Source organism: Hypomesus nipponensis, chromosome 24 (genome assembly GCF_054491055.1).
Source record: "Hypomesus nipponensis isolate SF chromosome 24, ASM5449105v1, whole genome shotgun sequence".
Taxonomy (NCBI): Eukaryota; Metazoa; Chordata; class Actinopteri; order Osmeriformes; family Osmeridae; genus Hypomesus; species Hypomesus nipponensis.
This window is the reverse complement of record NC_140384.1, coordinates 3,562,501-3,590,184: the sequence shown is the minus strand read 5'-3', so window position 1 is coordinate 3,590,184 and position 27,684 is coordinate 3,562,501. Positions and strand designations below refer to the sequence as shown.

General features: G+C 45.5%; 2 protein-coding genes across 5 annotated transcripts in view; both read right to left on the bottom strand.

Annotated features, from left to right (window-relative positions):
• Window positions 1-321: 321 nt before the first annotated feature.
• Window positions 322-6,046, bottom strand: hdr (hematopoietic death receptor). 4 transcript variants are annotated; one of them, XM_084690840.1, is made up of 11 exons: window positions 5,880-6,046; window positions 5,529-5,555; window positions 3,946-4,111; window positions 3,572-3,700; window positions 3,360-3,471; window positions 3,067-3,170; window positions 2,871-2,960; window positions 2,753-2,790; window positions 2,284-2,550; window positions 1,965-2,004; window positions 322-1,853 (listed from the first exon to the last, which is right to left on the bottom strand). In XM_084690840.1, exons 2-11 carry the CDS (start codon window positions 5,547-5,549, stop codon window positions 1,537-1,539), a joined length of 1,284 nt encoding a protein of 427 aa, XP_084546966.1. In that variant the 5' UTR covers window positions 5,550-5,555; window positions 5,880-6,046; the 3' UTR covers window positions 322-1,536. The 4 variants fall into 4 exon arrangements, with proteins under 4 accessions (XP_084546966.1, XP_084546965.1, XP_084546967.1 ...); XM_084690839.1 differs by lacking the exon at window positions 5,880-6,046 and having other exon boundaries at window positions 5,529-5,689; XM_084690841.1 differs by lacking the exon at window positions 5,880-6,046 and having other exon boundaries at window positions 2,452-2,550; window positions 5,529-5,672.
• Window positions 6,047-8,489: 2,443 nt separating this feature from the next.
• Window positions 8,490-27,684, bottom strand: part of unc5db (unc-5 netrin receptor Db) — a 39,064-nt gene continuing 19,869 nt past the window's right edge. The window contains 10 exon segments of the mRNA XM_084690010.1: window positions 8,490-9,162; window positions 9,747-9,925; window positions 10,167-10,331; window positions 11,485-11,634; window positions 13,173-13,400; window positions 16,110-16,281; window positions 21,609-21,693; window positions 23,109-23,474; window positions 25,999-26,184; window positions 27,254-27,286. Coding sequence (XP_084546136.1) covers window positions 8,889-9,162; window positions 9,747-9,925; window positions 10,167-10,331; window positions 11,485-11,634; window positions 13,173-13,400; window positions 16,110-16,281; window positions 21,609-21,693; window positions 23,109-23,474; window positions 25,999-26,184; window positions 27,254-27,286 — 1,838 coding nt within the window. The 3' untranslated portion in view covers window positions 8,490-8,888.

Sequence of the window (27,684 nt, the reverse complement as noted above, 5' to 3'; positions counted from 1 at the left end):
CCCCTGTTCGACCTACGCCTGTGACCTGACTACCCTTTTGGATTTCTTTTCTGGCTCTGATAACTGTTTGACCCCTGCTTGTCCGACCAGGCCTCAATAAACCTGCACTTGGATCCAGTACCTGTTGTCTTGGGAGTCTGTCCATTACAGTAACACAGTGGCTGAGATTTTACCGGTAGTACGTCTGCACCCCACTGTGCATATAGCCTATTTGACCTTTCCCATGACATCTTACATCGGCCATGACTTCCAGCAGCACCTCTGATTCACTTAAAGTTTAAACAATTGCTTGAATGTGATGGGTAAAATGGACATATCCAGTTTGGTTTATTGCCTCTTTTATTTATCCAAATTGATATTTTTAACACATGTATACATCATACAAATAATAAACAATTTAGAAAAAAAAGAAACAAAAAAATTCAATAAATATTATAACACTAATGCAATGTATGGGCCTCTATTCAAAGTCACAATATTCAGGAATAATGAAGCCAAAAAGAAAATGGTTGAAAAGAGGAAATATGGAAATAAATGAGGGTCAATGTAGACTGTGGCATGTGGACCAAACTAAATCATTAACTCAGCCTAAATGCTGGGGCTTATAAAATGGGCTTTATCAAAAAGAACAATTGGCAACAAAGTCATAATACATCTACAGTCAAATCGTGATGGCACTAGAAATAATGACCATGATTTACCAAATAAATACTGTAAATAAAATAACATTGAACTCGTAACACAATAAATTACCATTTCCATCCACTAGGTGGTGGTATGTCTTTTACAATCCATTTGTCTTTTACAGTCTCACAAAAATTCCTCAATGACCTCATTACACAAGATAAGGCTCAATCCCTTGCTTTGGCGGTACAATTCTCAGTGCTGCAAGAATGTTAGAACTTTTTATGACCCAAACACCTATCATACACGGTATAGAAGTGCCTACTCATTGTGAATTCAACATCATTGCTGGAACAGTAAAACTGGCATGGTTGTCAGTGTGTCACAGAGATCAGTGTACAGAGACCAACACATACATGGCATTGAATCTATGAGGACACCACTGCTAAACGAACAACTTTGTGCCTTTTTACAAAGTGCTCAATTTTAAAGCAAACAACACAGAATATGATATGACACAAATCTATTCATGAAACCAAGAAATACACAAGAGACTCGAACGGAAAAAAGGTGTCAATCAATTATTGTCTGTATGGACAACAGCAAATTTGATCTGCAGTGCAAGCCTGCAATGTACACAACCTTCTAGAACATGTTAGTGTACTTGGTTCTTCACAACTGCAGCAGTGCCGCATGTAACACAACAGTATACATCCAACGTCTGATAGGAGATGTCATGTTGCCGGTTATCCTCAGTCCCAGATAAAGTGCTAAGAATTCCCTGAGGTGAAGATAAGAGTTTTTTTTTTGGCATTGACAGACATTCCCGACCTAAGATTACCCCACCCATGGGCTCAGTCTTGACTCACGGTTGTTCATTAATCGCTGCCTGTTGTAGCTGTGCCCATTAACCTAGAAGTGTGACTCATCCCGCGGTGGATTTTCTTCATATTTAAAATGGCCCTCGGAAATAGCTTTGGCAATAATGTTCTCCGCCGATAACCTCTGGTTCAGAAGCAGTAACGCAGCGATGAGGTCATTGATACTGGCCTTCATGCCCACCTTCTCTCTCCACACATTCAGTAGGTGATGCACTCTGTCTTCAGGCTGAAGGTTCTCTCTGTTCTTAATGGCATTCTCATTGAGTCCAATATGCCTGAAGAACCTGTTGTGAAAGTGGACGTCCAGTTCTTCAAAGTAGCTAAAGCAATCCGTCAGGGACTTGTCACCTAAAACCAAATAGAGAATCGAATTGCTTTGGATACTGAAAATACAACGCTAACCGGGCTAATACCAGATGTCAGGCTTTATACAACCATGGGAGATTGAAACACACTTACCATTCAAGGGGACAAGTTTCATACGCAGCAAGTCATCATCCTGCAGGAAAACAAAAAACAATGACTTCTGTAAGTAACACTCTGTAGTGTATTATTCCCTGACTTGCCCTGACTATGAAGCATATTTTAGCTGGGTTCTAAATGATTCCAGTTCCATATCAGGCTGCCTTATGAGACAATGAAGGAAGGACCCGACAGGTCCATGAGGAAATAGTCGATGACGAGGAGGAAAGACGTGAAAGGGGGATGAGGCAGGAAAGGACAGGTTATTAAAGGAAGGTTAGGCTGTGGCAAGCAAGCCCAGTGAAGCTGCTCTCACCCTTGTGTTGGAATGACTCGGGGACACAGGACAGGGGTGGGGGTACGCTGCAGGGAGGGGAGCTGAGGGCAAGGTAGGCAGGCTGGCCGGGGAGGAAGGCGCGGTGCTGGTAAAGCTGTTGCCCTGTTTGTTATCCTTCTCCTTATTGGCTAAGGCCTGTGGACCCACCGCCTGGGCTGGCATCAGGAGGGGCTGATGGGGAGAGTCATAAAGCCTGTCGTTCAGCTTATTCTGCATCTCTTCATCTGACAAACTAGACACGCTATCCTGGAAGATGAGGTGGAGACAACGGGTCAGCTTTACCCCAAATAACGGCAAGTTATGATGATGTTAGTTGTTTAACTGTCCTTAACGGGAAACTATTTCACAGTTGATATGATTTGTCTGGGTTAGGGTTCGCATGATTTGTACTGTCCTATTGCGCTTGAGCCACTGCATAAAAGTATCGGCATAAAAGGGATCGTCTTACCACCACAACCTTATCCATCTCACTGGGATTCTGAGAGTCTAAAATAGAAGAACAGGCCGGTCAACCAAAGGACATGAGCACACAAAGTCTTCAATCATTTCTGTATCACTCGACTTACCTTGCTCTCCAATGAACTTCTTTTTCCTCCTGAGAACAGCAACTATGACCACGAGAGCAGGTATCAACGTGAGCGCAGCTACCACTGCAACTGCCGACACGAGAAGAAGGTAACAAGAGTTACCAACCCCAGTTTCCAATGTTCAAGTCTATAGTGTGTTCTAGAATGCTATGAAGGCAGATGAAGTCTGTTTTACCTGTGATTGTACCCGATTTGTTGCTGGAAGTGGACCCTCGTCTCTTGCACTCTGTATTGGATGTGGTGGTGCAGTTTCTCACCTTCATCTCACCATCCTTACATCTTGGTAAAAAAAAAAAAAAAAAAAAAAAAAAAAGGATTTTATTACAGTGTGAGTATCATAACGATTTATACGGAAAAAGGTCATCATGTAAACGTAAGGCATCATGGGTGAACACTTTTCCGTTACAATTCAAACAATCCCATGAATCAAATGACTTTTAGTTGTGAGGAAGTGTGTAAGGCACTTACATTGTGCACTTTTTGCAAATTTCACAAGCCTGGTCAGGGGCACAGAAGCGCCCCGCTTTACACTGGCACTCTGTGTTCTGTATGTGGGTGCATCTCGCTACAGTCTGCTGGTCTGAAACAGCAGCACAGACAAAAGAGTCCAGATCAAATAGGTTCAAAGCTTTCAGGACTCAAAACCCATGGATTGGGTTACTCAACCTGAGCAGAATTACCTGGGCGGCACTTGGTGCACTTCAAACACTGTGGCAGTCCATTGTCGTGTTCGGTGTAAGTGTCAAAGTCACAGTTCTCACACGTGCCTCTCTCATGGGCGCTTGTACAGGCAGATTTGACATGGGAACCTGCCGGAAATATCCAACATTGGTTCACTTGAAACAAACAAAACACTCGTTGGTTTTTATAAAATGACTGATTTGCCCTTAGGGGGGAAAACTTTGTAAAACTCTCTCTTGGAAGTCGCTTTGGATAAAAGCTAAATGCGTAAATGTAAATCAAAGCTTCACCATCAGCAAAGGGACAACATGTTTGGCCCGCGGCAAACTCTGGTCTCTGTAGGCTGAATGTAAAAGGTCCATGAGGCTCTCACCAGCTGGGCAGTTCAGGCAGCAGATGTTGTCATGGGGGTACTCTTGGTGATCTCTGCAGGAGACATCCCGCTGTGGCCTGTCCCCGAGCCCACCTCCTCCTTGCGTCGTCTCCAGGCCAAAGTCAGCTGCCACAGCAAGGTTGAAAGCCAGGATTATGAGGACGACCTGAGGTCATGTAGGAAATGAAGTTCGTCACAAAGGCGTGTTGGTCTTTTTATTCAGCTCTTTCATTTTGAAATGTCAGCATGCACGCAAGTACAGTGAGACATCAAAAGTGTTTTTGTTTTTTACAGAGAATCAACGGAATACTCAATCACCGCCATGTTTAACAAGGAAACTGTATCTCTAAATCTCTAATTACTTGACAAGACCCAACGTATTGATTTTTGTTGTTGTTTTTGGGCTATACTGTTAGCACTTTGTCATACATTTCAACACACCGTCACTAACATGTGAAAACCAAAGCCATAAGGAACTGCTGAGGGAATTTCCATCTATTGGCCAATATTTGCCGTCACAATATACGATTACTGTGATCGTCAGTAAATTATTTCACACCACAGAAACAACCGGCTGGATTCAAATCACGTTTAAAATATATTAAGACTAATGTAGCTCCAACTAATGTAGTCATGTCCTTGTATATATTACCCCAAATTTGATGTGGCCTAGATTTGTCTGCAGAAAATCTACAGAAGGCCACCTATAGGCCGGTAACCTGCCAATTCATGGGGCAAGTTTATTTTGTTTAACTGAAAATCGTTAAACATAGATGTATTATTACACCTCAGTTTATATGTATAACTATCTAAATGTCTTTAATGAATTAGAACTTAAAATATTATGAATCAACGCGCTTATTTACAACAACAAAAAATAGCATTGAGATACAGTTTGGGTATTTATTGTCGTTAACATAGAGCTTTCATATTCATTGACAGTTGTCTCTAAACATAGACCCAACAGTTTGATCCAAAGTTGGTTTGTTACCTGGCTTAATATAAAGCAGCAATTGAAAACATTATAAATTCACTGAGCTTTCGCTGAAAGTGGTGGGCTGCTGGAACCTCACATTCCACTGGAACTGATCTGTCTGTATTGCAAAACAACTCCCAGAGGACCTGATAAGCTTAAACGACATGATGATGAGGAACAAAAACGTTTATTTTTGTACTGAAAAAAATTGTACCTACTATACTTTTAAATAGATCGAAAGACACTTGTAGACAGAAGTAGGCCTGCTATAAAGTCACACACTAATTTCTCCTGATCTAGGAAATACCTAGGGACTCGTTAGGTTTCGCTTTTACTGAACCACCAGAAACCATAAAGAATTTCGCACTTCCACAAGAAACGTCAAGAGAAAGAGCTTTGTGTATTCACATATCTGTGCTACATTCTGAATTCGCAAACATGTCGCCTAGTCTACTGTTGTTACATCAGTCCACAATGGTAAATGAGGCCTGAATTAAAGAAGATCATTAAGAAAACGTGTGCGTCAAAGTTGACAAAACACTTCCCCGATATTAAAGACTTTAACATTTGCCAAAGTTTACGAGAATATGAAAGGAAAACAACTTACCATCAAATGTTTGTTGCACATACTTTCCTAGAATGTGTAAACATAAGAAAAATATTACATTATTCCATTTGTCTTCTATTGACAATATATGAAGTTCAAACACGCAGGTTACACGCAAAGAACTCCGTCGAACGACCAGTTCATTCAAAGACTGTCTCAGACTAGCCGGGACGTGAAACCTCGGTGACACGCCCCTTCAAGGTGCAAAGCAGAAAACGTGGAAGCAAGACTGATTGTCTAAAGGTGGACCGAAGTCAATGCAAAAATATCCCAAAGACAAATATATCTATGCAAATAGGTATTTGATTTAATTGGATTATCATTTACACAAATTCAATAAATTAAGCTTACCTCACAAGAAATGTTTTCAAAGATTCCACAGTTACTCTCCAGATATGCAAAATGTTTTGCCCTTACTGAAAAATATATGGTTTTAAATTTGCACTAGACACACGAAAGGTCATTGGGTATCATAAACAACTCAACACTTCCACTTCATATACTTTTGACTGTAGAAGAGTGTGTGTGCCAGTTTCAACATTATCTTTGGACCGGTTGTCTGTGGGACTGAGATATCAAGTCACTCATATTGAGACTGTCACAAACAGGAAGGGAGGGCTAGACTCATCTGCCAATAGAATATGACATGGAACAATTCTAGAGTCCAATATGAATTTTGCTTTACAGGAGTTTGACCTTGTAACAATTTTTAGTGAACACAGTCCTATATTCACCGTCGAAATGAATCAGGCAGGAAACTAAACACATTCTTTACCCTTTACATAAAATACTTTAATTTCTATCTGGACTTCAGACCACAAGGCAGACAACTGCCTATCCTTGTAGCATGTCTGTTTTAGCTGCCTGTATGGTAAAAGGCCAGAAGGGAACTTGTGAGTCACTTGATAAGGAGTTGAACTGTAAGGAGTGGCCGAGAGCCACACACAGGTCAGTTCAAGATAAGAGTTTTAAGTTGGAGGACACCGCACTGCTGCCTTTATATAAGTTAGATGGTAAGAACCTATTATATGATCCATGATAACAAAATGACATGGGTGAGTACAGTTTAAGAAGATCTACATTTGTAAACACATTTGATGAGGCAGAACAAGATACTTAAAGCACTCATACTCAAACTGGGCCATGTTTTAACTGTACATTTATTTCCAAAAGGCTGCATATACATTTTGCAAATTCTACTGTACAGAAAACATCCAAAATGTCCATAATTATAGATACAATATACCACAAAGCTGCCCTTGCATTACCAAACATATGTTTAGCACTAGAAAAGCTCTGCAGCCTATTCAGTATTATAATCTTAAATATTTCTTGAACTAATACTTTTTTAATGCATGTTTGTATGATTTTGTTTGTTTCTCTTCTTTTTTTTCCAGCCCCATCTGTACTTTACAACATTCATCAATTACAGTAGTTAAACAAGGCACAAGAATAGTGATATGAAGCAGAAGGCCATGCGCGACACTGAAATGAGCTAGACTGATAGTCGTCAGGGAAGACCTTTTAGTACCGTACTGCCCAACACGGTGGTCAAGTGACCCGGGGTCTGACAGCAATCTGCCTGTGATTCAACATCAGTCTAACACCAAAGCATAAGAGAAGAGAAGTGTGTACGTGTTGGTGGGTCTCAAAGGTTTCGAAACCTGGCGGTCCACATCACATATGTTAATTGAACATTCACGTTTACTAGCTTGATCATTAATAGACATGGCAGTTTTACACCAAAAATGATTCTGGAGTGCTGTTTTAAGAGGATGGCGTTCCACATACAAATGTTTACGATGCAACATCAGCCACTGATTAGTATAACATTAGCACACGTTTCCATCTTACTCATAGTACAGGGAATGAGGATTCAGTGATAATCAGGGTCACTCTTCTGTGTCTCCTAGAATCAGTTTGATTATCATGATGGGAATTAATTCACCCTCAGATCACTGATAACACATAATGACGTCAGAATCAAATGAAAGTCGGACAACACAACGGAACATTGTCTCGGATCTTTGTCTGACGACAGCAGCACTTAGATCAAATCCGGAAATTGGTCTGGAACTATAATTGTTGATTGCATAAGGATTCGAATCAATACAGAAAGCACTGCAAATGGGTGAGCAAGTACAAAGATTTTGTCAAATGAGACTATTCTAAACAGACAAATATTCAAGGGCCTCTAATGATCTGCACTCAAAGATGAACAAAAATGTCCATACATAATTCAGGAGTGGATATTTGAAAACAAACGTTTTGTTCTTTTTTGTTGTAGCAGTGTGCTACTTCAGTATCTCGTTAGCATTTAGAACACATCCTCGTCCAGGATATTTCATGGGCCTGCTTGCCAGTGAAGTCTCTGTACTGTGACTGACTCCATCCCTTCTCATGTCCTGTGCAGCTGTGAAGTGCCATAGCTCCGTTGGGATTCGGCGTGTGGCTGGGAGATATGCAGCCTTTTGACAGGTGTTAATGGTTGGAATGGGGTGATAAGATGCAGCGATACGTGTGGAGCAGTGCCAGCGAGTGATGTTTTACAGCTCCTCCAGCGTCCGCTTCTCTCAGAGACCGGCCCAGACCTGTCACGCTGTGGGCAGCGGTTGGACCCGGAGAGCTATCCATCACCAGCCAGGCTTTTCCTCACAGATAGAGGAGGGAGTCCCACTTGGACTGCACTGTGTGAGCCCACTCCTACAACGCTACGCCAACACCAGACCACGGAAAGAACGGTGGGTTTCGATAAACCGTGATCAACTACAAAGCTGACTTTGAAACGTGTCTCCTATTTAGAGACTCGTCTCCCATTTAGGGATCCAAAACTCTCGACCTACTATGGAAGTAGGGACTCGGACCATGTGGTTAGTGGGGAGTGGGTGTGAGGTGGGGGTGTAAGTGGGCAGGAGGACGGCGGAGGGAAGTGACTACCCCTGAGGGGGGGGGGGGGGGGGATAAATAAATGGCAGTGCTTTCAGTTGTAAGCATTCTTTAGAGTGGGCCCAACAGTGCACAAGGGATTTGTACGGATCCTAAGAGCAGGAAAATGACGTGCGACGCACAACTTTATGTGAAGTATGTGAAGGGTAGCCGGAACAGATCAAAGCAAAATTGATTTACAGTCCATCCCCGGACAGATTCTTCAAATGGAGGCCGGGCAGTTCCAGGGTACCACACTATTTCAGACCACTGGCGATTTTGAAGCCGTTTCCATCCACGCGTCGACATCCCGTGGAGTTCCTGCCGCACTCACAAGTGCTGCCAGGCCACACATGCACACACGGATGGGATTCATGTGTCGCCTGTTGGGTGTCAGTTGAGACCAGGGATTACACTACGTTTTCCTCCTGTTCTTCAGCCAGTACATTCCGGGACAGGGTTGATAGTAGTCTCTGGGTCGTTCAACTCAGCCACGCCACAAACGTTGGCGGGGCTTTCTGGTCCGAGGGGATTGAAGTCTGATTGGTGCTGCTCCTCGACTTTAGCGGGGCCTCTGGAGTGGGTCTTCCCGATCTCCTCCAATGCACTTGCCAGAGAGTCCAGGTCCCCAGAGTCTTGGTGCTGGGCCTCCCACATGCTCAGGATGACAGCGGAGGGGCTGCGTTGTTTAGCAAAGTACGGAAGGTTTCTGGAAGGTGAGGGGGGGAAAAACGTCATTATCCAGGATTTCCTTTGACTTTGCAATGCACGGCAAAACGGAAAAGTCAAAGGTATGTTTGTATGTGGCATAAGGCCTAAATATTTTAGCTTGTTTATTCGTGTATCATATACATTTCTAAATTCAAAAAATTCAGTAGCTAAGAGTTGATCAGCATACATAGGCACACAGTATTTGTCAGCTGGGCGTGATGTAATGTTATATCCAGCAGAGGGCAGAATTTCTCCACTAATCGATGACTTGGCCATGTGCTATAACAACTCTCTCGCTAGATGTACAGTATATTCAGATACTATAGGAGACTTCAGAAAAACGACTGGCGTTACGTTGCTACACTGAGTCGATAACAATTGTGTTGAAGAACAGATCAATCACAAAGTGGCCGTAATCACACATTTCTCAGTTTTCGTCTCGGCGCTGTTGAAATATACTTAGTACCATGTCAATGCTTCAGGACCGATATCAGCAGGATACTGCAAATATTGACAATTCTGGCAATCAGGGGTCAACTCCTTTGTCAAATGTGTTCTAGACTGGATAGAATATGCACTCACCTATCTAAATGCAGTTTCTGGGCTAAGAGTTGCCAATCCTTGCCCTTGGCGTTGGCAGTATCAAAGGTGGCACAGATCCTCTGGCGGATGGACAGGGGGATTTTGAAGGCCTTGTGCCCAGTCTGGGAGGTGATGGTGCAGTCTGTCTGCATCAAAAACGGGATGGACTCCTTTTCACTCTGGCAGGACAAAACAGAAAAGTGTTGCCAGAGAGTCGAGAGGGATTAAAGATAACACAATGACATGGTGCTTTTTTTTTTTATACACAAACGCAATCACTGAAACCTATAAAAATCCCTATCTAGAACAGCAAACACAAGCCCTGGAGAGCAGACTATTCTGTCAGTGAAGCCACATCCTCTAGAGGTTAGATAAAGGTTGTATGAAAGTAAATGTCCTCCACCGGGAGCCCCTCCCCACCTCCGCCACGGCCGTGTAGACCTGCAGAATGTGCTCGTGACCCTTGACCTGTCGCACGCTGATCTTGCAGGAGAGCTGGGTGGTGTTGGGGCTGTATCTCTCCAGGGAGAAGGCACAGTGCAGGGGCTTCTGGTTGCTGTGCCACACTTCGGGGAAGGAGAATTCCTAGCCCAGGAGAGGATAGGGAGAGGGCGTTAGGTAAAACCCAGAGAGAGAGAGACAGAGAGAGAGAGAGAGAGAGAGAGAGAGAGAGAGAGAGAGAGAGAGAGACAGAGAGAGAGAGAGAGAGAGAGAGAGAGAGAGAGAGAGAGAGAGAGAGAGAGAAAGCCTATTGGGCTTCTAATATCGCCCCACGTGAAATGACTCAGCATCTGTCCTTCACGTGGGTCACATCTCCGGCAGTCAAATTTGTGCAAGGAGGTGCGGTCTTCCAAGTCCCGCTAAGCTATGCAGAGACAGCATTATGTATGGTAATACGTCTTTGAGAGGCGCAGGGTATAAAAAAAGAGATCATTGCAAATATAGCCTAAATCCCACTTAATTCTCGTAATGGAAGCCGCTCGCAGGCTAAGTATTACACGTGATATCCGGGAGCAGGGGAATGGGAAAATGATTGCCTTTGATCTATAATTAATTTCTGCGGCAGCGGGTACCACAGAGGGAGGGCGTCCTTGACCTCCGATGCCCCCCCCCACTCCATCGTTGCATATTAAAGTGACCTGCACACCATTCGCAGCGGAGGTAACAGGTCACCCCTTCATAACAGCACCGCGCCTGGCTACATCGACAACAAACAAAAAACCTCACCTCACCACCCCTCCGCCTCTGATTATCCGGTGCGATGCGGAGACGCACCGGATAATGGAGAGGTGCGGACCCCGATGGAAGTGGAAAGGCTGCTTCTCTTTAGCGCTAAAAGCCGACTTGATGTACGGCGTGGGTGGCAAACCTTACTCTTCGCCGGCTCTCTGAAAGAAGGCAGGTTCACCGAGTCTGTCTCCTTCCAAAGAGCCTCGTAAATTAGGGAGGATAGGTGCGTGAGGCTGGCGTTCCGGCACCACACACGCACACCCCTCCGAGTGCATGTGTAATAACTGGTTGCATTGTCAGGACAAGATTGGCTGTTTGAGAGGACTACATGGACAGAGGTGTATTATCACCGCCGTGCACTCACAAGTCAGCAGTAAATGTTTAACTATCAATAAAACGTCCTTCTGTGAGATTGGAATTTGGTAACCGCAAAGTCAACAGTCTCCAGCTCTCGAGTTGCCGCGTCTCGAATGAATACGTGTCCCGCGAGGCGAAAGATTGGAGGTACCTGACAGGTGGTGAAGGGTTTAATGCTCCACAGGAACTGGGGGACATCCTGGATGGACACCTGGAGGCTGAAGGTGTTCCCTCTGAAAGGCAACATCTTGGGCTCCTCAAGGAGATGACCACCTCTGCTCGTCTCCGCGGAGACCACTCCCTACGAAAGAAGAGATGGGGGGGGGGGGGGGCGGGAACTCAAGAGAACTGCACTTCCCTTACACTGACTCCTCGAGACAGATATTTGCCAACCCTGAGCGTAGTATGAAAGCCTTCGTTGAAAGGAAAGGAAAAAAAGAAAAGACAAAAAAAACTCTATGGGACTCTGCTTCTCATTAGTGTTAAATTCCAAGCCACATGGCGACAGATTGAAGTTTCAATTTAATGCACTGGATGAGCATGGATCAGCTAATGTCCGTCTCACGAATTGAATTTACTATGATGAAAGAGCTCTTTGATTCAGGCTCTGAGGTATTCATCTGTCATCATTGTTCTCTGCTCCGGTGGGACGTTTCAATGCCTGGCCTGTCTTTTCCCTGTCACCTAAATCACAAAGGAAAAGACAGGGAACAGAACAGTGACTAATGCCTGACCAGACTGATTGATTCTGACTAAGCATGTTTGTGTGAGCAGGGTTGTATTGACTTGACGTTGTAAGTGCTCTAACAAAATCCCTTTGGCAAAAACAGGATAGAGAAATGCTTGGCAAAAAAAAAAAAACCCCATCTGAAAACAGGGAGCTAGGATAAAATACAACCCTGTACCTTAGTCCTTCTGCGAATTCGGTACAGTTGCAACCCTGAATTCAGTCAGACACATCACAGCAGATCCCTCATGATGCTCAACATTCACCTCATCAAGACCAGGCCTTATCATAGCCTCCATATTTGACCTTGAGAGAGAATTCCTTCCTGTTCCCGTGAAATTAGGTTGTGGGTGCCAATACTAATATTGTCATCGTTAAAACCCAGTAACATCCCCTTTTGGACATTAAGCAACACTCTACGCCCCTCAAATGAGCCCTCAATTTCATTACAGGCACTGTATCGATCCAACACGGTGACAGCGATCGGTGGAAAAACGGGGCACGGGAGAACCCAAACGGGAGCGGGAAGGTGATTGTGCCCGTGTACAGAGGGCCTTGGCATCTGCTCGACAGGCTCGGAATTTACCAACCGAATCCAAAAGGCGTTTTAAAGCCAGCTGCTGGTGAAGGCTGTTGCTGTTCTATCACGACAGAACAAACAGGACATTCTCGGGGTTGGGTTATGTGCTCTTGCGTCTCCGAGGTGGTTGGTTCCTTTTATCCTGGCTAATGACATATTGTTGCATAAATAACTCGAGTTTACTGACGTTTATGTTGAAACACAATGGCACGGAACGGTATACAGCTAGCACTGAGATGCCAGGGAATGTCCTGTCTGGAGTAACCTTACTCCTCCGCCCATCATTCTCTGTCTCAGAACATGAAGATGTTTTAAAATCACCAGCATCACCCCTGTGCCAAATACTGCAATCGATACAAGGCTGACTTTACTCACTTGTACGACTACTGTCCTGGCATACCCAGACAGATACACCCTTCTCTTAGGCCACCCACAAAGGTGACACTTTACTGTCAAACAGGGAGGTTGTCCCCTGGAAGTCTGCCGTAGGGAGACCCCAAACATCCCGGCCTGCTTCCGTCCTCCGTCCTACCTGAAAAGCGTGCGGCGTGTCGTCCACACAGTAGACCCTAAGGCTGTAGTCCATGGAGCTGGCCCCCGCGCCACCAAACACGGCCAACTTCAGCCTCTTCACGGCTGCTTCCGTGAGAGGCTCCCCAACCAAGGCATAGGAGCCAGGCTGCCCCAGCAGCAGGTGACAGCTGGTGGAGTCCAATAGACAGTAACAAGATGTTGACTCATCCTCAACTGACATCACTTCCTGAAACACACAAAATATATACCAGAGTTGGCACGCAGACGAGATAGCTAGGCAATTTATTTAATGATAAAAAAATTGGGTCAACCTTGGGGAGAGAAGTGAATAGATAAGCAAATATGGATGTTTTTTTCCTTTTTTTCTTCCCAAATTCGAAGCTAAAGGCACTTGGATATGAGTTACATAATTATGATGAATAGCGCAGAAAGGCTTCTTGTATAGGTATGCTGAGAGTGTTTCTCAGACTCAGATCACTTTAGAACAAGATTACATTATACACATGATTTTATTTATGGAGTTAGACACTGCTGGGGGTGGTGAATACTTTTCTTTTCGCAAAAATGATATATTCCCACGATTAGTACGTACGATGTCCCAAACTCCGCATTCACTCAAAGAAAATGTAAAAGAAAAGACATTTGTAATGATTATTTTTTACAAGTTGGAGCTCTAGTCTGGTTTCAAATAGACCGCATTGCATGGCTAAGGACTAAAGAATCCCTAAATAACCCAATGGCTGTAAGGAGTTAATAAGATACAGAGCTAAGAAGTGTAGCACTCTCCGGGTTGTCAGTCCGCCATGACCCTCGTGACTGTTGTAGAATACCGATTCAAATACTAAAACAGTGTGGCATTAAATATGTAATAAAATGTTAGGCTGTATTTTAATAGCCCCATGCCCTTGCTGGTTACGATGTTCAGAAGTCTCGCTCCGTGATGAATATGCAATATTTTCCAGAAACCTCCGAGGTGTCGGTGTCTACTCATATGTGAGTGACGCTCACAAGAAACATACATCTTGTATTCATTTAGGTTCCCCTCGGGTCTGTTTTCTTGCAGAACTTCTTAGTTAAACTACAAGTGGTATGATTCTGATTCAATCTGTCTATTATGTCAGAGACAAAATAGCAAACCAAAAGGTTAGATAAACATCAAGCCAAGCATAACTAAACAGAACAATGAACTGAGAGCACAAATACAATCTTTCTTCCTCTATGGAAGTTGGAATGACCTCCAGCAAGATAGCAGTTTAGAATTTGTAGTGGTGCATGTCTACATTTCAAAGAAAAAAAAATATTCAGAGTAACAAAGGAGATAAATAGTTCTTATATAAACCAAAGGGTTAAAAGGCAGTATTTAATTGAAATGAAGCTCCATGCCAGAAAGGCATGGAGTCTTGCCTGAGGTGATGCAGGGATGCACGCAATAGCTTGTTTAATTACCTTACCTTGGGCCCACATCCCACATTCATTGGTTGTAACAGCATTATTGAGGGCAGAGAGGATTCAGGGGCAGAGGCAAAATCAGTTGCTACTCTTTCTAAAATAACAAGCGCTTCTAAGCACTGACACCACACAACAGCCAGGGGCAATACTGCAATATTCATTCGTCTGACCCCTGTTAGGCTTGACAGAATCTAGTCTGAGGTCCCATTGTAATTCTTGCCAAGGAACCCTCTTAATTATTTCCTCTTTTCACTTGTGTTGTTCGAAAACACATTTTTATGAACAAATAATGTAAATTGAGGACACTGATGGTGCTTGTGAAGCCCCTGGGTTGAGGATTAAGTACTGTACTTGGGTGAAAATGGGCTAGTAGACTGGTCTTTCACACTAAAGAACAATGAAAACAATACATTCAACACTCAAGGCAAACAAGACGACAAACAACAACAAGAATGTATGTGAAATATGTGAATGTACGTTGAGTTTGCATGCCCTCCAATTGCTAACAAGGGATCCTTCCGCAAAATAAACAGGTGCAGGAGAGATCGCTCTCCTGGTTACAGGTCCCTGGCCAAGACATGGGTGAATACTTGGACTTGGCCCCTGGACACTGTTGATGTGGCTGCCCACCGCTCCTGGCTGAATGTCTCCCATTGACGCCCTGGCATGATTGTGTGTTTCCTAAAACTCACTGCATGTGTGTTTGTATTCACGCTGAGATAAATAAAGGATAATTTTCTCCAAAATACCTGTACGATTTTCTTTTCTTTACCATCCAACTATACAATGAGCCTTTCTTTCACAAGACACCGCCATCCGACTGGTCCAGGATAACAGTGAATGTTCAGCTTCAAGTGAACGACAGTCTGATTCAGCAGGCTGCGAGTCAGACGGGGCCTGTGTGACTCAGGGTCAGCAGTAAGACCAGTTCCATGCCTCTCCCCCTGATTGCCTCACGTCCATATGCATTGTGGCGTATCCATCCAGATCCCAAAATCGATCGCGGCGCTGTCTAACAGGCCCTCGTGACCTGTGGTTACCCTCAGACTGACACAGACTGTGCATCTTCTCTGCTTTCACAGTGCTGTAATTGTTTCTTTTTCCTCCAGCGGTCCGAGCTTTATTCCCTTCAGGCACGCCACCTGCCCCCGCTGTGGCTTTAAACCTGGATCAATCCCAAGACTCACCGCTGCCCCCCTCGATAGCCTTTTACGCATCGCATGCTTCCCACTCATCAGACATCACAAAGGGACTCACAGAAAACAATTGTCGCATGAAACGGTCCCATTCTCTCCCGAGGTCAGACAACGAAAGAAAACCTTGAACAAACCCTGTCATGGGACGTCAAGAACCAGCGTAAGCTTTCTCTTGCCAAGGATGACAGACCGTGAACTTAAGCTGTTCAGAATTGACATCCACCAAGTTAGACGGACTCAATTGTTTCCATTATCGCCGAACAGAGGCAAGAAGTCGGGGCTTGTCTCACCTCCCACATGTTTTCCGCTGTTCTCCTCCTCAGCTGGATGTTCCAGTGATCCGGGTTCACTTCGCAGCAGTGAGCTATCGTCATGGCCAGCGGGCTGTCAAGGTCCAGTCCCGGAGGTCCGTACGTCACCTCAGGTCCCAGCAGAACCTCACAGCCTCTCTCGGAATTTACACTGCAAAAAAAAAAGAAGAAAAACAACACACACAAAAAAAGACGAGCCCATGATGTCAAAAAGCTATTTAGACATTCATTTTCTTTTTTGGTACGTAAAAATATAGCCACTGAAGTTCCTGTTGTTTCTGTGTATTGGAGTACAGTACAGAGGATTTAATATGAAATGCTCATTCTAAATGGATTAAAATAGACCAGCCTTGTTATTTCAATCTATATAAGACTGTCCTTAATGACGGCATTGTTCTAAAAAGTGTTAAAAACTCTCTTGGGTGCTGATTGCTCCATGACTCTGAATATTCATCAGCCTGTGTTTATCATCTTGAAGTCCTTATCTGCTCTTTCGATCTCTCCTTGTGGTGGTGCTGCATGAAATGAAAGCAATTAATGAGGAAAATCTAATGAGAGCGCTAGACTGTCATGCAAATTCAACGCAGCACACACATACTAAGCCTGCAGGTGTTTTGCTTCTCCGGAATCACAGCTGAGTCGTAAAGTCAGAATACGATTTACCTTCAAATTGGATCGTGTTCATTAAAGAGGGACGACAATAAATAGCTTCTGCCGTACTGCCTGAGGAGTTGTATGGCGCGGCTGAAAAGGGCAGCTGAGATCAAGGTGGTGCCGCGAAACGCCTGAGCAAAGCTCTCTAAGCTCATATCCATCATCACACCTAGTAGATCTGAGAGCTGTGATTTGTCAACATGTCCTACACTGAATAAAAAGTGGTTTCCACCCACCTCCAGGAACAAAGTGTAATTGTACTCAGCTCACGGTTCACAGACACAAAATACGTAGAAAACCTTCAGAGCCAAACTGCTCCACCAGAGGCTTGTGTTTACTTATCTGGAGGTATTGTACATGAAAATATCTCAACTGAGAAAGACGTCCAAACTGAACTGTTTTAAGATTCAACTTGTCTAAACCTTCTGGATAGAAGACTGGCATCGTGTTGTGCGTGAAGCTGAAATGTTCATTTCCAAAGACCTATAAACAGCATCTGTGCTCTGCCTACCCGGTTACAATGGCCATTCCAACAGGCCAATCATTGTGCTTCCCACTGACTATAAACATTAAGGTTCCTTCTCTTCAAATATTTTATGCAAGACTCCCACCTTCCATCAATGTGCTTACCAGTTTCAAGGGTGCTTCAGTGACAGCCTGACTCCTACAACTCAGCAGTCGAGAACATCTAAACGATAAGTGCGCACTTGATGTGTGACACACACACACACAAGAATCCCCAGCTAGTCTGAATATTTCGAGGGATGGCTGACGCCATGTCATGCCATGGAGTTACACGGTAGCTTCCTGTCAACAGCACCACAGCGTTCTTTTCACTCAGTCGACTAGCCGTCGCTCGCAGCCAATCGTTTTCGGCTCCCAAGACAGGAGAGCCTTTGGATACTCAGAAGGGAGTTCTGATGATCCCTTAGCCAACAAAGAAGAGCTCGTTCACACATATAATAGGGAGAGTCAGTAAAGAGCAGATTAACTGGGCTTTTCAGTAGCGTAGCACTTTCGACCATCGTCCAAAAGGAAAAAGAAAAAAAGGAAAAAAAATAAGTGCCTCAGGCTTTAAACTGTCCTTCTCGACGCCAATTGTCTCCCTGTAAGGCCACCTCCTTGGCACTACACGAGGCATTATTCAAAGTGAGTGATGACTCACTCCTGTGGGAGTTAGGATCCGTGCATAGTGGCATATTGGGTAGGGAGAGGAGCAGCCGGCTTAATAAATGCACACATTAACTCGGTCCATTAGCCTCACCTTTATTTGCGTGTATTCTCCCCCACCGGCCTGTCCCACTGGGTTTTTGTCAATGTTTAAGAAGGTGCAGTCGTGCTGAAGAGGATATTAGGATGCTAATCAGACAGGCAGTTCCATTCTGTCTCATATTTGGTGACCTGGAGTGTATTCCTCCTGTAACATTTTATGTCTGAAGATTTGTCTCTTCTCTTAATAGGTGCAAGCTCAGATGTCAATAGAATACAACAATTCAAAAATTCAAATAGGAGATGGGTGAAAGGAAAAAAACTCACGTGTTCCTAGTGATGTGTTAACCTGCTAAAAGTCTGCACCTGTGGTATTATGGAAGGCCACACTGAGACCACTAGTAAGCACTCAGACTTCAATCAGATAGGGGACTTCAGTATGGCCAGTCCCTTTGGGGGGCGATTACAGTAGGATTGACCAGATGATTATGGTCAGTCTACAAGGCAGTCAGAGTTCCCAAATCTAAAGCTACAAGACCCCCTGTCTTGAGGGAACACCGGCTGTGGCCTGCCATATTCCAGTACTTTCTCTAAAGCACACTTATGACTTTCAAAATGAACTTCTTAAGTCTGATTAAAACCAGGTTGTTTATGCTGGAGTCTAGACACAACGTGCAGTCCATTTGGTCTGAGACCTTCTCAGTACCTCTCATGTGTGCAGTAGGTTGTCAGTTAAAACTTCAAAGCCAGATGATCTGAGATAAAATTGCTTAGCAGGTTAAAAGGTTTATCTTTCATACAAGCTTTCATCAAACATTCTGGCAGGGGGAATGATCTCAAACCAATATGTATCAAAAGATGTTCTTGGACCTTGAAATATCCTGAAAATTAAGCTTATTCAGTGCCCAAAAGCTGAGCAGTCAAAGGGAAATACACACGATAAATTTGTTAAGTACCATCTTAATCAACTTAATCACCCACTAAGATGGATTAAAATGCAGTTCCTTGCTGATCTTGTGTCTCGTCAAACTGTTCCGCTGAAGCCCACACAGTCGATATGCAGTTTTAAACATGAATATTCACGCCTGCCTTATGTCTTTGTCTATCTCACATGGCTACAGTATGTTTCCCCGCAATGCCAAATGACGTTGTGTCCTTGCACAAGGCACTTCGCCCTTCTTGCCTCGGGGGAATGTCCGTGTACTAACTGTAAGTCGCTCTGGATAAGAGCGTCTGCTAAATGACTAAAATGTAAATGTAAATGAAAATGTTTCCAAACTGGCCAGGACAATTCGCCAGGTGCACCCGTTTGAGCTTACTGTGGTGGGATTTTTGTGAATAAAGTTCTGAGGTCAGAAGAACTCGACTTTCTCAGTTTATTCTTGCAGCAAAAGGAGCAGTTCTAAAACAGCACTACCGTATGCTGTGTTTGGATGAGAAGGGCTCTGAACTCTTAACATTATCTGAGAACTCTTTTAACGAGTAGTTCCAGACTGATCAGTTCAATAGTTCATGCCTTACAAAAAGAGGAACTCCACAATGTGCAAGGAGAGAAAGGAAGCCAAAAGGAAACAGGTCGTAGAACTAAATATAGATGTTCAACACTAGCGAGAACTTAAAATAGGAAAGAGGAACTTGTGTTGGACAATACCTTATTTGGGCAAAACCATCAGGGTCAAACAGTCAAGTGGTTAAACGAAACCAAAGAACATTCTAGCTTAACGGAAGTTAAAACGTAAGCAATAACTTCTAGACCAAAGAATATTATAGACATCTTAGAGAAAGTAATTTGCCATCACACTATACCTGCAGGTGTCATTGAATGAATGAAAGACGGACGAGGAAACTAGAGAAATTGAATCTGCCCTGCACGTGCCACAATAATGAGTCTCACTCAAAGATCTTAGACGACCACCAAAGCTAACAGCCTTTGACGGATTTCCTCGAACCTTTGACAGACTTCAAAAAACATCCTCAAAACGAGCTTTAATGGAATTCTATGATGGTGTGGAAAAGTCTGTGAGATGAGGATTGTTAGGCTCAGGCAAATAAAAGATCCAATTCGCTGCAGGGGCCCTCTGGCCGGGGAGGATAGACAGTGATTGACAGCTTCTCAGGATGACGAGCCCACAGACTGAGTGAAGAGAGACCACGGTAAACACATTCCCTCATATGGAGCAGAAAAATAAGCAGTTCAGCAGGATTGTAGTGGCTCGAATGGGCACTGGACCAACATTCCGGGCCTGAAATGGCAGTATTTGATGTCTGTCCAAGGTATTTGAAATAAAAGTCTCAAATAAAACAAGCACACAGAAACATTTCTATGCCAGAGCATGCAATGAATGTGCCAAATACAATCGCTGCCAATTCCTTTGTTTGGAAAATGCTGAATTTCATCTTGATAGCAAGGAGTTCTGTCAGGTCACGTTTTGACCAGGAATCGTGGCCCATCTTCCCTTCTATCATGCTGTTCCGTGTCTTTATTCTCACGGTGAGGTGTGAATGAGCTGAGACAGTTCACAAGGGGGTAGAGAACTGGGAGAGACCCCCTGGAGGCTTCCTGTCCATCATGGGGTCATTACCGGACCATGATGAAAATTCACAAACAACATGAAAGACCTACAGACATCCAACCCATGTATCCGTTCAAGCTATCCCTGTGTGTTTTTCTCTGTGTGTGGACGATCAGGGGCCGTCACCAAACAAAAAGCGTCTGGGGCAGCATTCTTCGAATGTGTCGACGTGAACGTTGTTGACAAGTTCAGCAACGGCGTACACAAGGTGCCTGGTGGCAGCGAGAAATCTAGACTCGTGTTTGTCTTGTTGAAGTCGGTCTGTTAAATTAAAGACAACAACCACAACAACAAAAAAGCCTTAGCCACACGAGCGAAACTTTTGCCGTATCACCGGAGAGATCAAAGCCTGGAGTACCACCTGCAAGGCTAGAGTGCAAAATGATCCCCCCTCATCCTGACACCTAGGGGACCCCCTGTGGAGACTGCAGGATGGACGACACCACTCTCGCTGGCTCCATCTGTCAGTGAGCCCCCGGTGTAAACAGAGAAAGGCCGGGAAAGACAGGAGCGATAGGGGGGAGAGGTAGGGGGTAGGGGGGGATACAGGGTGCCGAGGGGGAGGGTCATGGACAGGGTTAGGGAGTTGTTCTCCGACCAAAACAAACTTCATTGTCCTGTTCTTGTTTTTAGGCTGACTAAAACCGAACAACACGGAATAATAAAACAGGCATACAATATCGTATTTGGGAGGCTACACACCCAAACATGTTCATTTGCAGCAGTGCCACTAAATAATTGACTTTAATCCAATTTGTTTAAAGATATTTTTGTTATGACATAAAGCCCATAGAATTTCATATTGTAATGTTTAATGTTTGTTTGTGTTAGGGCAGCCATAGGACTCGCCAAAACCATGTACATAAAATCCGTAAGGGTAGAAACGGCAGCTCAAAGTCGTGTCGGGGGATTGAACAGGGAGCCAGGGTGTCCTGTCGAGGAAGATGAGGAAGACGAGGAGGTCTGAGAAGGGCTGGCGTACGAGCAGACCAGCCAGATGGTCTGGACGACCTGTTTCGTGAAGAAAGGGGGAGGATCTCACCTGGCTTCGCCCTGATTTATCACCATGTACATCTCCCAAGAGGTGTCCTCCGCGATAGCTCCATGGGGCACCAGCAGACTGACTCCTGACAAAACGCACACACACACGCACGCACAGTCACGCACACATACACATAGGCCCATAAGAATGACATGTTCGTGCCACAGAGAGACTGGTCTTCTGTCAGCGGCTTTAGTCTAAGTGGGCAGTTAAATGTACTTTTTCGTTCTATATTTTGGCTTCCCACAGTGTTTATTGTTGCGTTCTCAACAGACAACAGCACAGGACTGAGTACAGAGCGTCCTGGCCATTCAGCTCCTAAAATAGGAGCTATAAAACAAACAATGCAACAAAGAACACATACAAAGTCCAGAATGTATTATTGTTTACTGTCATAAGATAGCAGCAATTTCCCAAACAAAAAGAAATACGGTTGACAGATTAACAATAATATTACAACAATGAAACTAGGTCTGGCCATGAGCACCTTGCTATAATGACACATAAAAACAGGCATGACAAGTGATTGGACTCTTCTGTGAAGAGCCACGTATGGTTGCCGTAGAGGGCTTGGTAATGACGAGAGGGGGGAGGGGGGGGGGTGCAGACTGGGGAGAGAGAGAGTGGTCCACTTGACCGAGGTGACACTCCCACTCAAACGCAGGCTAAAACGCGTCCCCAGTGTCACCGGAGAGGCAGAGGACCCTACACAAACAAGGGCCACCGGGAGAGGGATGTCAGTGCTTTGCCCCCCCCCGTGGCAGTCCTTGAAAACTCATCCAGTCCCTCCACTAAGAGTCCCAGCTTTGATAAGAGCCTGACCCATGTTTGCCGGGGGAGCACGTTGAGAGAAATAACACAAAGCGAGCTTGCTTTACACTTCCTTCCTTAGCAACGGCAGTGCTGAAGCCTAGCAACGTGTTAAAAAATGTCATGGATGCGCAAGCATCCATTTGTACAGTACATTTATTGACACTTAAAAGAATCATAATTACAGTAGCATATACAGCACCCACAGAAGCAATTTAGTAAATACATTAGGGCTGTCGAGCAATTCAAATATTTAATCGCGAGTGATCGCATTATTTCAACTGATTAATCGCGACTAATCACAATTAATCGCAAACTATTTAATCTGTTAAAATGTTACCCCAATAAATTATTTAAAAAACTAAACATTAAAAGGGTGTACTTAAAAATGTAAAATAGGCCTAACTGGATGATCATGTCCATATAAGAAGTTCAGAGGGAAACCAACTTAAATTAACAAGCTAACGGCACTATTTTATTTTGTCGCGTTAACATGTTAACTTTGACAGCCCTAAAATAAATACTTGAAAGATGGAGTGCGATATGACATCGCTTCAAATGACTGGAGGGCTCTCGAGTCTCACGCATAACCTTGTATTTCTCACGACCCCCCCCCCCCCCATTGTTATCCAATCCCTTCCTCGTTTGGGTAACAATTCGCTGCGTTCACATACAGTGGAAAAAGCCTACCTGTGTTTGGCGCCACCAGCCGACCACCCAGGTGTCCGAACACACCCGTTGTCTTCATCTGGTCTTTGGCGGGGGTGAAGGGCCCGTTGGGGGCAAGCAAACCCTTCTTGGTGCCGCGCCTCTCCACGGTGCCCTGGTCTCGGCCGAGCCCCCTGGGGAAGGTCTCGGGAGGGCCTTTGGCGTGGATCTCGGCGCGCTCGGCCACACCTAGTGAAACCATAAAGGAGCTCTGAACTTTGACCTTGATGTCGGGCAGGGGGTCAAAGAGCTCTTTGTCTATGGAGTCCTGGAAGCAGATGGGACTGCTGTATGTCCGGCCCACAGTTAAGTCCGGCTGCATCGCCGGGTTGAGAAGCAACGGGTTCCCTACGGAGACGGAGAGATACACGGCCACACAGTCATCCCACAATCCGGCGACGTCGTTCGTTAGCTTTTACATTCGGCTGTGTAGATTGGGGAGGTCTCAAACACAAAGTCACGCGAAAAACACGTCGGACCAGTTGGCGTGAAGCTTCGCGCGGCAGACGATAGCGTGGAGACCAGACATGACTCGGAGCCAGAGCTGTAGTTTTAATTACCAAGCGTGCACGCAGCATGATTTTTTGGAATCCATCTGTTTCGAGTCTCTTTCCTTCACATCCAAGTCGCTCTTTTGGAGGAGACTAGGCTGGCCAGAGGGACTGAAGGGGTGGAAGTGAGCGTCCTGGATGCACCGGGGTCTTTCAGCACCCGGCAGTGGGTCCGGCCAGTCGCGAAGGGGGGGGGGGGGACACGTCCATCAGTCTAGCGGGCCCAGCCGTACAGGACGGGAGACGCGCCGCATCTATCTGGCACGTCCAGGCATCCGAGGGCCCCCAGGCCTCCCTGTGCCAAGATAACGGAGAAGAAGTCACACAGTCCTTGCTGCCCAGCTGTTGCCTGGCGAGGGGGCGCAAGGCGGGAGGCTAATGTTGTTTTATTTTTAGGGAAATCGTTAATTACGAGGTCTTGATCTGTGTCAGGGAATTCGGGGCGTGCGTTTTTGGTTTTACCTCAAGACTAGAGGGTGTGCTTCTTTCAGGCTATGCTAGTCACTCTGGACTGAATCGATAAGAAAATAGCATGTCAAATATATCATGTAACACTAGGCTTGCATGTAATGCTTTTCAACCAGTTTGGCAAATTGTATATAACTTGGAAGATACTTTGAAGCTATGCAGTGTATAGCGAAATAATGTCTCTCAATTATAAACAATTTGCCACTGATTGTCAATGCTACAGAGCTCTGGTTAATGGCAACCCTACAATATATGCTTAACGAGTATAAATTGCCCCCCGCTGGACACTTCAATCCTCCAACCTGACATCCGATCAGCAATTTTTTCAGTCTCCTTCGTTTTCCTCTTTCAGTCCAGTGGAGAATAATCTGATTATCGCTTGAGTGTGCATCTTAAAATGGAATTGCAGAAGTGGGTATGAGAGAAGTTAATGAAATGGACCCCAGGTTGAATACCTTGAGGGATAGGTTTGGAATTGGACCTCTGATTAAAAATCACTGAGAGCCAAGCGTAATGCAGAGAGGCAGGGTCAGGTCGAAACATTCATTCACCAGTCGGCATAACACCGTCTGAGGCAGAGCTAGCTGGAGCGTTTAAAGGCTTTTTCAAGCAATTATAAGGCATGAAAAGGTACTGATTCCCTATTATGTATGGGGCTGAATTTTTTCTTTTTTTTTCTTTGCCTAGTCTGTGATAGCACATGATACTGTTGGCTTATGTTAAAGGTCTTGGAAGGAGGCAAAAAACATCAACAACACTTTTTTCTTAGTAAAATAATTAAGTAAGCAGGTTTTAAATTGAGGGACGGGAGAATATTCCAGAGGCTCCAGTATGGCACTGATGGAGAGGGGGAATGGGATTGTGGCCGGTGGAGGGCACAGCAGGCGGCTGGCGGTAGGGGAAAGCTGGCCTATTTAAATAGGATTGATGACCTGCCGGATGTAACCCGGCATACTGTCGAACGCACACACACACCTAACCAACCGGCCCCCATCCCACTCCCTCAGCACACACACCTCGCATCCTCTCACATGCGCACACCACACCTCACATCCACACACAAACGCACATACTTCCCCCACGCCCCTCCTGCCCTCCCCCTAACCAGCCACAATGGTGAGTACAGGGCATGAGTGACTTGGCAGGCCTTGGGTTGGGGGGGGAGGGCTCAGCAAGGCTCCTGCATTCCCCCCCACATCCCCCCCCCCCTCGCCCCTCCACCTCACGGCGCTGTCACGGGGAGCTTGGATGGATCGCCCTCCACCGTTGTGGCTATCACTTGCGCTAACCCAAAAGTGTCAGTGACAGTAATATGAACGCCCGTAGCTAGGCTGGCCGGCCCGCGCCGCCACAGCCACTGTTACGAGCACAAGTTATTGCTGTGCACAACAGAAATGGAGTGGATGCTCACTGTTCCATGCTTTTCACATTTGTCCGTCAGTGCTTCGGCCTGGTGATATCTGACGGGGGGGGGGGGGGGTGAGGGTGGTGAGGGAGGTGGGCTGGGGGTGGGCTGGGGGTGTTTGCTCGACAGTCAAATGTGCGTCCTGCAGTCGGACGGGACAACGTTGTCCGTCAAAGAGAGATGTTTTTATCGCTCCCCGCAACAACAAAGGGAGATACCGCGCCGCCGCGAGGAGGACCGATCCTCCTTTGGCGATCACGAGAACATAAATCCTCGCGCCGACGTGGACGGCGTGAGCTGTGTCGCTAACAAAGACCATCAATCAGCCGGCGGGGGTTCTGTCTTGACGGGGGGAGGGGGGGGGGGGTTGGGGGGGGGTCCTTGACGACGTACGCCTCCTTGGCCTCGTGTGCCACGGCCCGTGTCTCCATAAAGCAGCGGCGCTCACCTTGTCGGGTGGTCTTGAAGCTGAACGACTGGAACCCTCCGGAAAGCGCGGAGGAGTCGATGACGTCCACGCCGTACTCCCTCTGGCTCTTCCTGTACAGCATGAAGGCCACCACCAACGCTGCCACGGCGACAGCTCCCGCCCCGAGACCCGAGTACAACGCCACCTCATTGGAGCCCTCCATGCCTGTCGCACAAATACAGCGCTTTCATTGATTGGACTGAACGAGAAATGATGTATGTTTCCCAACTCAAACACTGCAGATGGTCAATTGGAAATGATGGGATGGCAATTACAATGAGAGTGCGGTGGGAAATGTGATGATAGGGTTTATCTCGGGCCGTGCCTTGTTATATTTTGAGAGAATCCTAGCACTGAGGCCCATGCGTCACTATCGACATGAAGGAATGAACCTGAGTCTTGCTCCTTTTATCGTCCGTACTTAACACACTATGGCACAACTGAGGCAGTGACTGCTGTGCCTACCTTCAGACCAGCTAGTGTATGCACAACAGACCTAATGGACAACCACTTAAAGGGACCACAGACTAACACCCAAAGGTCACAACTGGTGTCGCCAAGAGGAAGCAAGTGATTTCAAAGCGTTGCTTCCTTCAAGCACTCCTAATTGAATGGTAGGCGCCTGGTGGCGTACAGCTGGAACCAGGACGTCAGACTGGCGTCGAGTCTCAGGGAAGCGTCAGCCTGATGGATGCTCGTTAAGCAACCGAGCGGAGCTCGTCAAGGTAGCACCTGACAATCATTTCCGAGACGTGGGGGCGGATGTGTGCCGGAGAGCCCCTCGAAATCCGCCAGGGGAACGGGAAGACATGCTCCCAATGGGTCAAATGAGCTCATTTGCACTGATCACACTCCATTAATTAACACTGGCAACGTAGCACATGTTCACTTGCCACTACCGATCCATCTCCTGGCCTCATTTCAAAGTGAAGACGTGTCACAGTGTCAATCAAGAAGCGTGCACAAGGCTGAATGATGCGGTGTGGGAGCTACTCAATTATTCAGGAAGAACCATGGGAGGTTAGGTAATACAGTAGGTCCATCTGGGATAATAAAGCGCGTTGCTACAGTAAGGGACTTAGAACCTGTCGACGTTCTAAGCTGTGTGAATTCTGTTCCGACGTCTTTCGCCGTAGCGTCTTTCCCTGTCTCTCCTGTCTTTGACCTCAGGCAGCTTCAGGTGGCTAGGGGTTGCGCTGTGCATATACGGAGATAAACAAGAAGCACAACTCACTTTGAGGTTTTACATCATGCAGCAGCTTTCGATCTGCAAAGACAGAGAGACAGATGGAGAGAAAGAAAGAGAAAGATAGAGGTGATTACAAATTCAAGGCCCCGAGCGAGATAGCCAGAGGACTTTCTGAAGCCGCTAATGTGACGATGCCTGCTGAGTGTGGCGACAGACTAGCCTGATAACGATGTGAGACATCGAAAGGACTGGCAAAGGGGCGGAATGGCAAATGGGGCAGGAAAACATTGGGGATGATTACTCCTTACGTGTTCACAAAGTGGACAGAAAATTGGAAAATGATTCTTCAAAAATGACCTGGGTAATAATTTGTCCGTAAACAATTTTCTTATTCATGTTTCTCAGTGAAAGCTTCTATTGAACAGTACCTGATTGTAATACATCATTGACTCCATTCTAAGTAGCAGTGATTGTGT

Bases quoted from the DNA above. Each gene is read 5' to 3' on its own strand.
- hdr (XM_084690840.1), bottom strand. From the start codon at position 5,549: ATGTGCAACAAACATTTGATG. The intron at 3,472-3,571 runs GTAATTCTGCTC...CTGCTGTTTCAG, and splicing joins GTGCACCAAGTGCCGCCCAG to ACCAGCAGACTGTAGCGAGA. The intron at 1,854-1,964 runs GTAAGTGTGTTT...ATTTGGTTTTAG, and splicing joins GAAACTTGTCCCCTTGAATG to GTGACAAGTCCCTGACGGAT.